Source organism: Anomaloglossus baeobatrachus, chromosome 3 (genome assembly GCF_048569485.1).
Source record: "Anomaloglossus baeobatrachus isolate aAnoBae1 chromosome 3, aAnoBae1.hap1, whole genome shotgun sequence".
Lineage (NCBI taxonomy): Eukaryota > Metazoa > Chordata > Amphibia > Anura > Aromobatidae > Anomaloglossus > Anomaloglossus baeobatrachus.
This window is the reverse complement of record NC_134355.1, coordinates 177,740,095-177,757,463: the sequence shown is the minus strand read 5'-3', so window position 1 is coordinate 177,757,463 and position 17,369 is coordinate 177,740,095. Positions and strand designations below refer to the sequence as shown.

Here is a 17,369-nt window from a genome sequence, read left to right as displayed (position 1 = left end):
CTGATAAAACCCTGGAAGGACCGTCCCGCTCTGTCAGCAGGTCTGGCCCTTCCGGTCTGCAAGCAGACCATACCGGATGTCGGGACGGCGGAGACTCTGTCGGAGCGGCAAAAGACCGACGTCAAGCAGTTTGTAATCAACAATCACGAGTTTTTCTCGGAAAAGCCCGGGCAGACCACTCTCATTAAACATGACATCATAACAGAGCCTGGGGTAACAGTTCAGGTAAAGCCCTACCGAATACCGGAGGCTCGGCGGGAAGCTGTCTCCCGAGAAGTGAAGACCATGTTGGAGTTAGGTGTAATCGAGGAATCGCATAGCGCCTGGTCGAGTCCGATTGTGTTAATACCGAAACCAGACGGCTCCATTAGATTCTGCAATGACTTCAGGAGATTAAATGCGGTCTCCAAATTTGATGCATACCCTATGCCACGGGTCGATGAATTAATAGATCGGCTTGGAAAAGCCCGGTATATCACGACCCTAGACTTAACGAAGGGCTATTGGCAGATCCCGCTAACAGAGGCCGCTAAAGAGAAAACCGCGTTTTCTACACCGGAAGGTTTATACCAGTATGTGTATATGCCGTTTGGACTACACGGGGCACCGGCAACCTTTCAAAGGTTGATGGACCGAGTCCTGAGGCCCCATAGGCAGTATGCTTCTGCGTATTTGGATGACATAGTCATTTACAGCCTGGACTGGGAGACGCACCTCCAGAAACTAGAGGCTGTGATTGAGGACCTGCGGGAGGCGGGTCTAACAGCAAACCCCAAGAAATGTCATATCGGGCTGGAAGAAGCCCGGTATTTGGGATACGTAATTGGGAGGGGAATTGTTAAACCCCAGATTGACAAGATACAAGCCATTCAGAAATGGCCGCAACCAGTCAACAAGAAGCAGGTGAGAGCGTTTTTGGGAATAGCTGGCTACTACCGACGGTTCATTCCCAATTTCGCGGCTACCGCTGTTCCCCTGACGGACCTTACCAAAGGGAAAGACTCTGTCATGATCAAATGGACCACGGCAGCCGAAGAAGCCTTCCATAACTTAAAACTAGCTCTTTGCTCTCAACCTGTGCTAATGACTCCTGACTTCCGCAGCGAGTTCGTGGTCCAAACGGACGCTTCTGATGCCGGTATAGGGGCTGTATTGTCACAACTGAAGGACGGAGAGGAACATCCGGTCCTTTATCTTAGTCGGAAACTTAATAAGCATGAACGCAACTATGCCATAGTGGAAAAAGAATGCTTAGCCATTAAGTGGGCTCTAGAGTCCCTTAAATATTACTTGATAGGAAGGAAGTTCCGGCTGATCACTGACCATGCCCCTCTCAAGTGGATGCACTTGAATAAGGAACGGAATGGCCGAGTGACCCGGTGGTTCCTTGCACTTCAGGCCTACCGTTTTACAGTGGAGCACCGCCCGGGGGTGCGGATGGGGAATGCTGATGCCCTGTCTCGTGTGCACTGTTTTGTGGGTGCTGTTGCTCAGCTGCAGTGGTCTGAGCAGAGGGGGGGGATATGTGAGACTCATGTGGGTTTAGTGGATGAGGGCAGGTATATCTCACCCCGGTATCGGTCCTATGTGACTTAGCCTGGCCAGGATCACCTGGCTACTAATGGATTAATGGGAGGTGAAGGACGGAAGTAAAAGGAATCTGGGAAGTTGGGGGAGGGTCTCCATCTGGGAACACAGTAAGCCTGGCTGTGTAGGAGACACTTGTGAGGAGCAGTGCCTGATGTTTGTATGGTTTAGCTGGAAGGGAGAAGCCCTCCAGTTGGTAGTTAGGATAACACCGTGTATAGTTAGTGCCGGACAGGCAAGGATTTATTTTGTTGGTGTTTTTTTTTTCTTTTTGTTTATGCTTCACTGCAATAAACCTGACCAAGCGTCAGTTACACCTTGAATTCGGCTGTCTGCCTGAGGTGAATACGTGCCCTTTGAACCCAGCAAAGGCGATCCCGGAGCGTGTTATCACAATATATATATATATATATATTTGCACAATATATATATATATATGTATATATATATATATATATATATATATATATATAGATATTTAAGAACACATTTGGTGTCTTCAGCGGTAGGAACTTGACCACCATCTTGTAGGAGCAACAAGGTAGACAGTTAGGAATGGTCAGTAAAGCAGTTTGTCAGTCACCACATTACGCTCTTTGTAAAAATTCTGCATCATATACAGCATTGAATGACAGTGGGTTGCATTGTTGCAAACCAGTTGGCACTCTGGCAGCCTGTTTTTTTTTTTTAAAAGCCAGGAGGGGTGCTTTGCCACATAAGAGCTATTGATATGGGCTGATGCTTTTCTGGCCACCACCTTCCTTAAGCATGTATACTTGTCAAATGTTGCTTTATTAAATTCAGTATGTTGACTATTCATGGAGCCGCCAAAATGGTCCCAGCATTGTCACTCATGACAATTTTGACCTAGAGTTTACAGGGGGCCAGCCAACATGGGAGTTGTCATTTCATGCACAGCAGTAACTCTTCGGCTCTTTGATTTTTTTGCCTCAGGCTGTCAAGCTGTCAACTGCTAGGTAGCACTTTGCCTCGCATGAGCTCAAAAAGGATGCTTGGACTGCAGAATCAATGATATTTTCCTCGTGGCTGTTGTGGATGGGGTTATGTCACTTCAGCAGGATCTGAAGGAGATGTAGGAGGAGACAGATCACATTTGCTTGGCGGTATCAACAGACCTAGCTCCACATTGCGGAGGCCTCCTCACTTGTTCCATTTGGGAAGGTGCATCACTGCACTGAAAACATTCACCCAATAAGCTGTGAAACTCATGTATTATCCTTGAACATAATTACTGCTCCAGCTATCTAGAGTGCAATGCACATTGGATCTCAAGGACAAGTCCTACGTTCTTCAAGTCTAGCAGATTGTGAAAAATAATGGTGGCTTGATATCTTCCAGCAAAGCTGGCATTTGCCATTATTTCTCAAAAGGCAATAAAATCCACATGCTAGTAAGGCAGCAACTGCACCGTCAGAACCTTGGCAAACAGTGAGTTTAGTTGACAAACCAGCAGATGACTGGAAGCATGCACTTGTTAATTTGACACACAATTGGAGCTGGATATTTGCCATTGCAATGGAGAAGGAGGAGTAGGTTTACTCGGTGTACGACATGCAGCAGAGGATGACTACAATGACAATGGTGGTGATCATGACACTGATGAGGTACTCCTGAAGGGTGAAGTTTGGCTGCCAAAAGGGTAAATGCAGTGAGTAAGGGGATGGGGACAACTTGAGACTTGCTCTGATTGTTGTTCTGTTTCACTTTGTCAAATAAGCAGATGATGTCACATCATGTGCGGATGGAGAGCTATACTTCTTAGTCTATAAGAGCCACTGCATATTTTACTCTTGCAAAACCTGCAAAGTGTCAAAAAGCCATCTGATCCAAGTAAAAAGAACTCTTACACATGAAAAGACCATACATACCACTCACCACCACAGCCAGACCTTTCAAGCACTGTAGAGCCTCCCCCACCAACAGCATGTGCAGCATCATCTACATCTAATCTGGCAGCAGAAAAAGATGATTTGGCCCTAGAGGGTTTTTTGAACGTCATTGCCAGAGCTATGTATCACCATTGCCAGCAATCTCCTCATCTGATGACCTCACCTTCTTGTCATCTCTGTCTAGTTCCCAAGTTTTATCCCATACAGAATCATCATCTTCCAAGGTCCAGAAGTAGAAAAAAAGTGGCAGCTCACTCGGGTAATGGCAACAAATTCTTTATTCTGCTATCGCAGACATAAATGCAGGAATAGTGGGGAGAGGAGGGGGTGCGGGGACGGGAGATGGACTCGCGCTGTGGATAGCGCTTTGGACTGCAACACAGCTTGGCATTAGAATGGTGTTGTCCATTTCCTCTGGCACCATTACCTCCAAGTATAAAGGCTGATTGTTCATCTCTTCCAAAAAATTATCTCAAAGCAGTTTTGCTGGTGTAGTAGCTATTGCTATTAGAGCAATAAAGATGCCTAAAAAATAAATTTGGCCTGTACGTACACTTGAAATGATTACAAATTTGGCTGGCATATCTCAAAATACAGAAATCACACTTTCAGTAACACACAAGCTTTGAATGTAAATCTTGGTTTGCATTTTAAAACTAGCAGTCAGGGATTTAATACTGACCACATTGCTTACACTGTGTCCAAATATAGTGCAGTTATGAATTTGATGCTACTGCAGTATATCACAGATCAATTCAGTCACACTGAATGACTACAGCTACAACATTTCCCCATATATCACTTGAATCTTTGGATTAATATTCACAGACTGAAACTATCACTCCCATTTACAATCTGCTTCATTAGCTCTGACGTAATACTACACAGTTGCATTACGCCTTTTTCTGTCCCTAGCCTGTGTGTTCTGAGCTCCTTTACCTCCACTGTACAGGCATAAAATGACATTCCCTGGCTCTTAAATCTTATACTACCTATGATACCACCTTCCTGATTAGCCGAGCTAGATCATGTGATCTGATTGCTGTAGGGCCTAATAATGCCATTGTCACACTCACTTAGTCTTCAGCAATGTGGGACAGCCCATATTATGATGTCATGTCTTTGGAAGCTTCTGATTTTTTGCAACATCTAAGTTAATTAGAGACACACCTGTGGATGTATTTTAATGTACAACTGAAACACATTGCTTCTTCAGGAAAGAGATGGGTTCTGTGTACCAGACATGAATGTGCTTTGCTCAGACATATGCATATTAACCCAAGAACAAAAGCAAAAGACCTTGTAAGGCTATGTGCCCACGCTGCGGAAAATGCGCGGATTTTGCTGCGGATTTCTCGTGGAAAAGCCGCGGATTTCCCGAAAATCTGCAGCTCAGGCACTTCCCAGCCATTTCTATGGCATTTTGGAAATGCTGTGCCCACGCTGCGGATTTTTCCGCAGCGGATTTCGTGCGGATTTTGATCCGGAAAAATCTGCAACATGTCAATTATTGTTGCGGATTTTCATTCGGATTTTGGCTTTAAAATTGGGAAAAAAAAAAAAAATCCGCACCAAAATCCGCATCAAATCCGCGGCAATTCCGCGGTAAATCCGCACCTTTGAAAAGGTGCGGATTTTGCGGGAAAGCTGCGGATTTTGATGTAGAAAAATCCGCAGCTACATTCTCCCGTGGACACATAGCCTAAAGATTCTGGTGGAAGCTGGTAAGATTATGTCCACAGTGAAACAAGTACTGTGTCAACATGGACTGAAAGGCCACTCTGACAGGAAGAAGCCATTACTCCAAAAGAAACATTAAAAAGCCAGATTAATGTTTGCAATTGCACACAGGAACAAACACCTTAAATTTTGAAAACGTCTTGTGGTCTGATGAAATTTAAAATTTAACTGTTTGGCCGTAATGACCATTGTTACATTTGGAGGGAAAAGGGAGAAACTTTGAAGCCTAAGAATACCATCCCAACTGTGAAACATGGGGGTGGCAGCATCATGTTGTGGGATAGTTTTGCTGCAGGAGGGACTGGTGCACTTCACGAAATAGATGGCATCATGAGGAAAAAATTTTATGTACTGAAGCAACATCTCAAGACATCAGACAGGAACTTAAAGCTTGGGTGGAAATGGAACTTCCAAATGGACAATGACCCAAAACATACTGTCAAACTGGTTACAAAGTGGCTTAAGGATAACAAAGTAAATGTTTTGGAGTGGCCATCACAAAGTCCTCATCTCAATCCTATTGAAAATTTATGGCCAAAGCTGAAAAGTCAGGTGCAAGCAAGGCGACTTACATACCTGGCTCAGTTACACCGGTTCTGTCAGGAGGAATGGGCCCAAATTCCTACCAACTATTGTGAGAAGCTTGTGGAAGGATATCCAAAATGTTTCACCCAAGGGATACAGTTTAAAGACAATGGTACCAAATACTAATGAAATGTATATAAATTTTTGACTTTGCAGAAAGTAATACAAATACAGTAAAACATTCTCTCTCATTATTCTGGCATTTGGCAAATATAAATAATTTTGGTAATCCTAATTACCTTAAAGCAGAAAAGATTTTTTGTGATTTCATGTCAGATAGTGAGAAAAACATGCATATGTATCTTTTTAGATAGTGTATGTAAACTTCTGATTTCAACTGTATATGTGTGTATAGCACTTTAAAAAAAAAAAAAAAGTAATATGTTTTTCATTTTCCTAACTATTCTGGAGAATTCCTGGATTTTAAAAGTCTTTTCCATAATCATCAAGTATTATAAATATGCGACGGTGGTCTTTTAGAAAGTTTTGGAAACATTCTGTTCCCATAAATCTTCTAGCTCTTCACCTGAGCTACAACTTAAAAAAAGATGAAAATCGGTCTTGTTTTTTTTTTCTATCCAGCCAACCATACAACTGGGGTCAGCCACCTGTGAAAGAATGTAGCTCGAGGTTTAGACTGTACTGGACTGAGAGACATGCTAAGGCTTGCTCTCAAATCCTCATATATTCTATCTATGAGGTTGGTAGCTTAGAGCTAAGAACTGGTAGAATAAACATGGAGAGACTTAATTTTGCCCTTATTTTTATTACAGATGTTTGAGGGATGAAAATGTTTCATATATAATATAAATGTGGTATTTTCATTTCTTTTGAGGTAGCTAAGAAAACATTAATTTCTCATGTTGGCAGCAAATATACTCAGAAAATCCAGCTTGCGGCTTGGTTTAAAAAAAATGCTGAGTAGACAGTTAACATGAGGATTTTGGAACTGAGAGCATTGTCTTATGACCTGAAGTTACAGAGAGATGATGTATTTTCCTCACTTGACCACATGAAGGCACGATCAAAGTTTTGTCTCTGTGAAATCTCCATCCTTGAAGGATCTTAATAAAATTGTTGGAGTTTTGTATTTTATGGAAGGTGTTACATAATTGTTGCGTTTTGAGTAGATAAAATCTGCTCTATAATTTATGGAGATCAATTTTTTTTTAATATTAGGACTTTGACTAAGTAAATCCTGAACTTCATTTTAATTGGTTATTCAGGTGTAATTTGGCTTTGCATTTGGGTCATTTTAAGATTAAGTATTCATTCAGACATCAGTGATTTTCTTGTATGAGAAGTTGGATTGAGATTCATCAGTGTTTTTTTAATCAAAGTTTCATCAGAGTTTGGTAAGTGTGTCAAGTTTTACCATCAAAATTTTGTCCAAGTTTTCTTTTCATATCTGGTAGTTCATGAAAAATCGCACTCAGATGGCATTAGAGTGGTGTCTGATTTGATCCATTGACTAGAATTGATGATTTTAATCCAGAATCGGACATGTCTAGGCATTTTTGCACAGAATGATTGTTCACAGACGTGAACGGCCAATTCACTATTTCATATACACGAGTGCTGACTGTAAAAAAACACAGATAGCATTCAGGCGCAAAAAAACGAAAGTTTGAATTATATTAAAGGGAACCTATCACCAGAATTTTCGCTATTAAAGTAAAATAATCCACTTCTGCAGCTCATGGGCTGCGTTCTATAAAGGTTCATCTTGCTACTGGCCCCCCTTTCAGACCTAAATAACAACTTAATAAAATATTACCTTTTGCTTATGGTAATGAGGTTTGTTGGCCCCAGGGGCGGGCTGTATTTCGTCTGTTATCCCCCTCCTGCCGCTGTTTGCCGTCTCCCAGTGTTCATTTACATAGATGAGGCCGCCGCCCTCATCTTCAGCAGTGCTGCGGGAGTCTCGCGCATGTGCAGTGGCACTATCGCGGGACTGAGTTCAAAGATATACAGAGGAGATAGATTATGGACATCTTTGTAGGTCAGTGTTAGTGTCAATTGGAAACGGTAGGGAATTTGAGAGCCAATGAAGGGATTTGCAGAGGGGAGAGGTGGTGGAGTAGCGAGAAGCAAGGTGGATCAGTTGGGTGGCAGAATTAAGGTGGACTGGAGTGGTGTGAGAGAGGTGCAGGGAGGCCACAGAGAAGGATGTTGCAGTAATCGAGATGGGAGATTATAAGGGGATGCATTAGCATTTTTGTAGATTGTAGGAGTTGCAGAAAGGACGGATTCTGGAAATATTTTTGAGTCAGTGCTAGTTCGTAGACACCAAACATGTATAGGTTTACTTTTATATAAGGGGTTAAAAAAAATCAGAAGTTTGACCGAAAAAAATGGCGCACGTTTTACGCCATATTCCGTGACCCGTAGCGTTCTCATTTTTCGGGATCTATGGCTCAGTAGTGACTTATTTTTTGCGTCTCGAGCTGACGTTTTTAACGGTACCATTTTTGCGCAGATGCTACGTTTTGATCGCCTCTTATAGCATTTTGCGCAAACGTTGTGGCGACAAAAAAACGTCGTTTTGGCGTTTGGATTTTTTTTGCCGCTACGCCGTATACTGATCAGATTAATTGATTTTATATTTTGATAGATCGGGCGTTTCTGAACGTGGCGATACCAAATGTGTTATATTTTTTATTTTTTTAACCCTTCAATTTTCAATGGGGTTAATGGGGGGTGATTTGAACTTTTAGGTTTTTTGTTTTTTTTTAATTTTTTAAAACTTTTTAACTTTTTTTTTTATTTTACTAGTTCCCCTAGGGGGCTATTGCGATCAGCATTCCGATCGCTCTGCACTATCTGCTGATCACAGCTATACAGCTGTAAACAGCAGATACGCTCTCTTTCTCTTTTGCTGTGCCGCTGGCACAGCGAAAGTGAAAGCAATTCATGTGTAGTACAGGAGTCATCACATGACCCTGTGCTACCATGACAACTATCGGAAGTCACGTGATCGCGTCACGTGACTTCCGGTATTGGGCGGTAAGTAAAAGTTTACCACGATCGCGCTTATAATGGCGCTGTCACATATTGACAGCGCCTCTTAAGGGGTTAAACGGCATGAGCAGATAACGATTCTGCTTGTGCCTAGCAGGCACACATCTCAGCTGTGAAAATCAGTTGAGATGTGCGCCGATCGCGGCATGCTGCCGCCTGCAGACCGCGGGCAGTAACATTATGACCGCTAGGACGTAATTTTACGGCCCGCGGTCGTTAGGGGGTTAAGGAAGTGAGATGAGTAGAAAGAACATATGGTTGATACACTCTGGGATTCTGGACAGCAGAGAGGGGACATCTAGGCCGGAGAGGTAGATATGAGTGTCATCAGCATATAGGTGGTACTGAAAGCCATGGGACTTTACGAGTTGTCTCAGACCAAAGGTATAGATGGAGAGGAGTAAGGGTCCCAGTACAGAGCCTTAAGGGACACCAACAGAGATATTGTGAGATGAAGAGGTTGTGTGGGAGTGGGAGACAGTAAAAGTGTAGTTGGAAAGGTATGAGTAGATCCAGGAGAGGGCAAGGTCTCTGACACCAAGGAAATAAAGAACCTGAAGTAGAAGAGAGTGGTCAATGGTGTCAAAGGCTGAGGACTGGTCTAGAAAGAGGCGTATATAGGAGTGTCTGTTAGCTTTGGCTGTAAGTCATTAGTAATTTTGGTAAGGGCAGGTTCAGCAGATTGGTGTGAACAGAAGCCGAAGTTCAAAATGGCCGCGCTGTCCAAGGAGTTTAGAAGCGAACGCAAGCAGCGATATGGGGCAATAGCTGATAGTAGAGGTTAGATTCAGGGAAGGTTTTTTTAGGGCAGGTGTGATTGTTGCATGTTTGAAAGCAGAAGGTACCAGAGATTAAAGATAAGTTAAAAAGAGTTAAGGCTGGGATAAGCGTAGTAGTGAGGTTGGGGAGGAGATGGGATGGGCTGGAGTGTGCAAGTGGTGAGGTGCGATTTCGAGAGATGATGTGTAAGCTCTCCTTCAGTGATTGGGGAAGGGCATTGGTCTGTTATATGATGGGGTGGTGGTGATTCAGCAGAAACAAATTGCCTTGTTTGGTCGATCTTATCTTTGAAATAAGCAGCAATGATAACCTTACTGAGCTGTATTTTTCTAATTTATTGCTTTTTTAAGACTTCTTTAGTGGTTTCTTCAACATTGGTAGTTTAACCAGAATCGGTTATACATTGTTTTTTCCATTCTACCAGACATAATAAGGTGTGTTGTCCAATACTACTATGCCAAAACATTTCAGGCAATTATAAAGGTGTTCTTTGTTATTGTGAGATAAACATTGATGGTATTTTTGGATCACAGTGGGATCCATATTGTTGCTTTCCAAGAATCTTATTTTGTCCAGACTGTTTTCAGTGATTTCATGAACTTCAAATATAGGGAATATAGAAGGAAGGGACTTTTGTCAATTTAGTTTTTATATGCTTGTTAGTTAAATAGTTACATATAGTAGGTTGAAAAAAGACTAGGTCCATCTAATTCAACCTTCCTCCACCAATTATACATTTTTGTCACTAAATCATATATAATCCACAATGTTGTGTGTACTGTAGAAATCATCCAGCCCTTTATTAAAAGCTGTTATATTTTTGACTTGTGCCATCCCCATTAGTAAACTGTGCTCCAATGTTCTCAGTGCCATCCAGTGTACATGTATGCAATCCTTGAACAGTCATTTAAGGGTGCATACTGCTGTCCGAGATGTGTGCAAATTAAACATTTGAATGCCCAGGTACTGGATCTAAATGAGCACTTGTATCACTCAGATCCTTTTTAAACATAGAAAGGATTTTGTTGCTCATTGTGCAGACGTTTGCTGGGGTAGATGCAGGAGAAAACAATAGCATGGAGCAGCAGGACAATGAGGCAGCTAGCTAGGTGTCAGTTAACACTAGAGGTCCCAGAGAAGGGTCATTTAACATTTCTACCTTGGGAACCCAGAGACAGTTTGAATGACCTGAAGGATTTTAGCTAACATCCTATAATCACTGTCTTTTGTTCTGTAATTAAGGCCATTACTGTTGCACAACAGGAGGTTGTTGTTTTCCATTGAGCTTAGCCATTTAGTTTCTAGTTAGTTCTATTCAGTTTGGACTAAGGATCATTTGACCCTCTTTCGGGACTTCAGGGGGGAGCTCGAAATTTCTGGGACTTCTAGTGTTAAAAGGTGAGGTAGAGGGTGTCAGTACAAGAGTAGCATTGCGGCAGCAAGACGTGTCCTATGAAAGCCAGAGGAGTGGCGTCTCCATTAAGAGGGGAAATGGAGTGCAGGACAGGCTAGACACGTGCTAGTATTGGGGGATTCCATTATTAGGGGAAGAGGTGGGGCAATCTTTCACAAAGACCAGAATAGTTAAAAAATGTGTTGTCTTCCTGGTGCTTCAGTTCAACATATTGCAGATGGATCAGGTAGACAGATTACTAAAAGGGCTGGAGAGATCCCAGTGGTTACGGTGCACATTGGCACCAGTGACAAAGTTAGAGGTAGCTGGAAGGTCCTTCAAAAATGATTCCAAGGAATTAGGCTGTATGCTTAAGGAATGATCTTGAAGGAAGCATTCTCTAAAATATTACCTGTACTATGTATGATGCCATAGGGCAGCGGGAGAATAGAGGGGTGATTAAGTGGCTCAGGAATTGAAGTAGGAAGGGGGGTTTTGAGTTCATGGAGAACTGGGATGACTTCTCTGTTGACTGTAGACTCTACACTAGAGTCTACAATTTGGAGGGTGCAGCTGTACTGAGATAAAAATGGCTTGAAGGTTGGAGGAGTGTTTAAACTATGGACTAGGAGGAGGGCAATTACTGTATAGGAGGGGAGTAATATAGATACAGATAAATACATAAAGTGCATGTCTATTAATGCCAGAAGCCTTACCAATAACGATGGAGGAATTAGAATTAATAATGTTGAAAGAAAATTAATGGCAAAAGTGCAGCTATGTAGGCACAAATGAGAAGAAGGTTGCAAGAGTGTTTAAGCTGGGGACTAAATGGAAGGGAAGCATGTTTAAACTGTGGATTGAATGCCAATATGTCATGTTTAATACTGTTAATATTGTAGACTTAATGCTAAAACTGAAATATGTAACATTGTGTTATCCAATTTCAACATATGGTCTCTCTTGTGTTTTTAAGAAAAGAAGTTACCAAACAGAACATTTCGATTGAGAGCTCGCAATTCTGATGACCGTTCACCCCTTCCTCAAACAGCAGGAGTGAGAATTGTTCGCAGATTTCGGAGCCATCCTTCAAATCTAGGGGAAAGCACAAGAAAGGTTAACTATGCTCCACTAAGGCCAGTTGCTCGTAGTGAAGACAAACAACGAGGTAGGATGCATTCAAAATGCCTGCATATATGGCATCCATCCAGAATAACTTACATATTTAAGAGGCATTCAAATACTGTACATTGAGAGGACCCCCGCAAAGTGACGCAACACAAATGGTCACCAGGGAAACAATACAGCAGAAGGCCCTGGTACTAGGGAGAGGGCAGTGGGGTCAATTCCTAACATTCACCTGAGGCTGATATATGCACTCCCTAAGGTCCCTCGACGGGGTCCTTCCCCATTTGCGACGTCACATGCTTAGGCAATCGCTGGCCCAGTAGTTATCCTGACTAGTGTGAGCGCTAGCGAGACGCTAGTCTCGACACTACAATAAAACAACAAGAGGAATGTAAGATAAACTGGGGAAATAGACAACAAATAGTTCTCCATAGCTACTCAAGCAGGAAGCTTCTCAGCTGCAACAGTAACAACGCCTCAGCTGCTTCAGAATCACGCTCCTTCAAAATAGTCAGTTATAGAATGAGCTATAGCCAGGATAAGAGAGAGTGAAAAGTGAGTTTATATAGCCGAAGGGTGTGGCTGCAGCTGAGATTAAACAGCTCAATCTCAGCAGGATAGAAGAGAGACCTTAACCCCTTCAGCACCTTTATGCTACTATTCAGGATAAGTGATGAGCAGATTATAAAACAGATTTGCGATCGACCAAACACTGAGACCTACTGATCCCTGAATCCCTCTGAGGTCTCAGCAGGGCTCGACATACTCATGAGATCTAGATTGCATAATTGGATTTTAAGACCATGGCAATATGTATGGTGTATGAGGCAAAAAAAGATAGCTGGTAAAAACACAAATTTTAAATGTAGAAACATAAAAAAAAGTTTACTGAAGAGTACAGGTAAATAAGTATGGCAATTTCAATATACAGATTTAAAGGGCTCAGCACATTAGGAATACAATCTGTCACTGAGGTCATAATAATTGACAGTTCATAACTATATATACAGTTCCACAGGACCTGCTTCAGGCCTTCATTCATTGCCAGTGTCTTATGCACAGCTCTCAGTTCTTTTATAGCATTTGATCATCAATTTCCATTGCTTGAGCACAGCACACACCAACATGGTCTTTTCTCTAGTCATTTCTCCTCCCTCAAAGGAAAAGAAGGTCTTTAATTCAAGTCACACTATCCTCTGTAGGCTTCTGTTCTACTTGTCCATAGCTTCCGATGCGAGAGAATCGGAAGCGATATGCTAATGACCTTCTGCTGCGAGTGTGAGCTGAGGGTCATGTGACTGTGATCCAATCTTGCTATCGGATCACAGCTGTGGAGAATAGGGGAGGAACACTTTCTCTCTTTCCTCTGTGTCTGTGTATATCGCACTGCAGTTGGATGACATGCGAGTGCAGTGTGATGTTTCACACGCACCCATAGATTTGTATGGGGGTGCGTGAGCCGAGCTGCCAAACGCACCATTCTGCGATTCATTTCTCATACCGACATGGCATGAGAAATCAATCGCAGATGGACACTGCGCCCCATAGTTTTGCACTGGTGCAAGTGAAATCTGATGTATCGGATTGCACTCGTACGTGCAAACACCAAAGTGGAATCAAAGCCTTAACCAGGCTTCAGCTTCCCATGCTCATTGGACTGTTTCTTATATCTTTTCTGCTAGCATTCTTTGTTGCATCAGGTTGAAAGGGTGCAGTTTGCTGCCTGCTAGGCTTTTGCTCCACAGCTCTTCAGGGGTTACATTTGGCTTGACTAGTACGGGTAATCCGAGGCACACTTTGAGCTGGAGAATATACTCAACATGGGGTACTACCGTGACCCACTCTCTTAAAACTAGAAGGGGATTTTTTTTTAACGATTCATAGCTAAAATATGGTCCCAACATTTTTGTCATAAACCAACAAAAAGGAAAGCCACTATTTTATGTAATGTTTTACTGGCTTTTTTTGCAGCTAGATGTTGACTTTTAATTAACTGTAAATTATAAAATGTATTATTTAGGGAAGAATTTTTTCTAATGTTGGGTACACATTTTGGGGGGGTCAGTCGCATTTTGTTCAAACAGCATGCTCTAAATTTATTTTTCCCTTATTTTCCTATAGTTCTTTCTAAAAAAATACATGTAGAAAAGGATTAATGAATGGCACAAAAATGGTATTATAAACTACCGTATATATGTAGGAGGCCCTAGGGGGCTACTTGAAGAACAACATTCCTCTGCCTCTAAATAAAGGCATGTAAAGAAAATGATAAAACATTGTCTGAGATGAAAGTAACAGAATACATGTAGCCACGATTATGTGGAAATATTGTGCTAGTTAGATCTGCAGCCACAATTCCTCTTTTTACTCTGATTTCTGCTGTAATTACACCACTGAAGATCTTTAATTCTTTCCTTGCAGCATCTGAGTCTGTACATGTGGTCTCCCTTCAATCAATGAATCCCCAAGGAAAAAGCCAGCCAGTATATCGGGCAGCTGTTACAAAGCTTAAAATTCCAGGTATGAAGCTTGCTTACTTTGATAATGGGCCAAACAGTGGCACCAGGGCTGCAGAATGAAACCCAGAACCTGCTGAGTTGTAGGACACAAGTGTGCAGGATTAGAGAAGAAAAAGATCAGATAGCCATGTGATGAAAAGATGTCCTTTTCTTTGTCTGTTTATGTTTAGAGCTAATCTTGCTGTATTTAATACAAAATACAAAATATGTTATACTACTTTACTTCTATGGTTTATAAACAGAAGAACTGATGTCCTCAATGTGTCAAACATATGTCAAAGTTTATTCATTTCAAAAAAGGTGGTAAACATGTTAAAAAGTAAAATGTGATATAAAAACATGCATGAAGGGGCCAATTGTGTCTACTCAGATTATAGAAAAATGCATACACCTCTGTAGCACATGCATTGAGAAACCCTGGGACCATGAACCCTGGGAGAAAGGTGAATGTCATAAATATGAGGGCCTGCTGATAAGTCTTTGGCTTTACCCAGAAAGACATGAGATAGGATGATGCATCTTTACATTTATTCCACATACTCTCCACTGATGTCAACACACCGCTTACATCGGTTTTGTAAGTTCTGTAAGCCTAGCAAAAAGAAGGATTTTGGTTATGCCTTAAACCAGGGATCCATAGTAGTTCATGGCATCAGAAATGGTGTGAAATTTGGTACCCTTGAGATGTTCCTTCAAGTTTGGAAACAGATGATAGTCGGAGCGAGCTAGATCTGAAGAATATGGTCGGTGGTCAACCAGCTGGAAGCCCAGCTCTGCCAATTTTGCCTTGGTCGCTTGTGCAGTGGGAGCGGAAGCGTTGTCTTGCAGGAACAAGATTCCTTTGGACAGCTTGCCGCGCCTTTTGGCCTTTAGAGATGCCTTCAATTGGTCCAAAAGTTCAATGTAATACCTTGCATTGATGGTGGAATCCCTTTAAAGGTATTATTGAAGTGTTCAGCTTTTTCTTTGTGGCTTTATGTTGTATTAAGTTGGTGTGATTGACTTAATTTGCTTTGCTTGATTAGTTGCTTAACTGCTGTGGCTGTGGTTCCGTTACTGGGAACCATTAAGTGCAAGCTCTAGTAATTAAATTCTGTTACATGGCTTTCTTGATGTGATTCATTGCAGGGGGTTGATGTTTTCCTGCAATACATTCTTAGACATTCCTGTAGATAAATTCTTATTTACGACCTCTGCACCCAAAGATTAAAGGCAAACCTTAGATATACTGTATGCATTCGAAATATATTATTTTGGTTTTATTCATCCTTGATTTTAATTCCTAGAATATAATATGGATACATAAATGCTTAATATCCCATTAATCTAGTTAAACAGAAGTCAGTTATAGTATTTACAAATGTTTTCATTCCTCATCAAGACTTGTTTGTACCGCATATACAAAACCCTTCCTTGTTATACGGTATAGTATGGGGCTAATTGACTTTGGGAAGCAAGCGGTTGTGAAACTGCATAGCGTCAGTTGTAACTGCCAACTTCATCACTTGATGGACTACAATAATAGATCTTACTTAGTATTGTGAAACTTACAGTATTGGGAAACCATTTATGTGTGGTATGAAGCTTTCTATGTTTTTGTAACTCCAATATATTAACTGTCGACCAATCTCATAGTTGTCCCTTTCATGGTGGTGTAGTACACTTGTATTAAACAACAATGACATTTATCTTATCTTGTAGGACTTAAATGCTATTTCTTGTTTTTTAACCATCAAATTTTTGTGCTGATAATTTATACTTATTTATATAGCATCATCAGTTCCATAGCGCTTTACACAAATCATCACTGTCCCAACGGGGGGCTCACAATCCAAATTCCCTATCAATATGTCTTTGGCAAACAAGGGGAGAACATGAGAACTTCTTGCAGATGTTGTCCTGCAAAGTAACAGTGCTAACCACTGAGCCATTGTGCTGCCCACATAACAGATTTTTGACAGGAACTTGATTGGTAAAATGTTGGTAACTTGGCATCAGAGGATTCCAAAATTGTTGGGTTGCATGCTCTTCGCTTGTCTCTTTTTAACCTAAGGTGGTAAATTTGGCTTACTCACAACTTGAATAGAGGTTTAGTTAAATCTCTCCATTTTTCCCATTGATAGCATTCCTTATCACACAATAAAACCAAATTTATTTGAAGATGAGTGTACAGTTGTTGAAGTGTGTGGCAAGTTATATAGTAGAACATTAATATATAATGTGTTCTTGCAGAGGATGATTATCTTATGGAGCCTAAGGAAGTAAGTGTAAGAGTGTTGTCTTCCCAATCTGTGCTGGTTACGTGGGTGGATCCAATGTTCGAAAAGTCCCCAAAGGTTGACTCAAACAGGTAAGTTACTGATATGGTCCTATGACACATGCCTAGTTTTCCTGTATTTTAAAAATATACTAGTAAAGTCAAAAGCATAATTCATTCTCCCTATTCAAGTGTTTCATAAGACTTGTGTAGGTGTCATGGAGCATTGTCACTGCAAAACGGGCAACACGTTGAAGGACTTCCATGGACAGGCATAGCGCTATCCACTGTTACTAGCAGAACCCGTGGCATCCCTTGCCTTCACTCTTTACCCTCTATATAGGGATCTGGATTTACACAAAAGCCCTGGCTGACTCCACAGAATTGTTGGAGTGGGCTGGCAGAATATTAGTCATAAAGCCCTGTCTGTGTGAAGAGATCAAGATCAG

General features: G+C 41.5%; 1 protein-coding gene across 1 annotated transcript in view; it reads left to right on the top strand.

Annotated features, from left to right (window-relative positions):
• The window catches only part of FNDC1 (fibronectin type III domain containing 1), a 391,652-nt gene that overhangs the window by 140,033 nt on the left and 234,250 nt on the right, over positions 1-17,369 (top strand). The window contains exons 2-4 of the mRNA XM_075338178.1: positions 11,993-12,184; positions 14,566-14,664; positions 16,896-17,013. Of these exons, the coding sequence (XP_075194293.1) occupies positions 11,993-12,184; positions 14,566-14,664; positions 16,896-17,013 (409 nt within the window). The remainder of the gene's footprint in view (positions 1-11,992; positions 12,185-14,565; positions 14,665-16,895; positions 17,014-17,369) is intronic.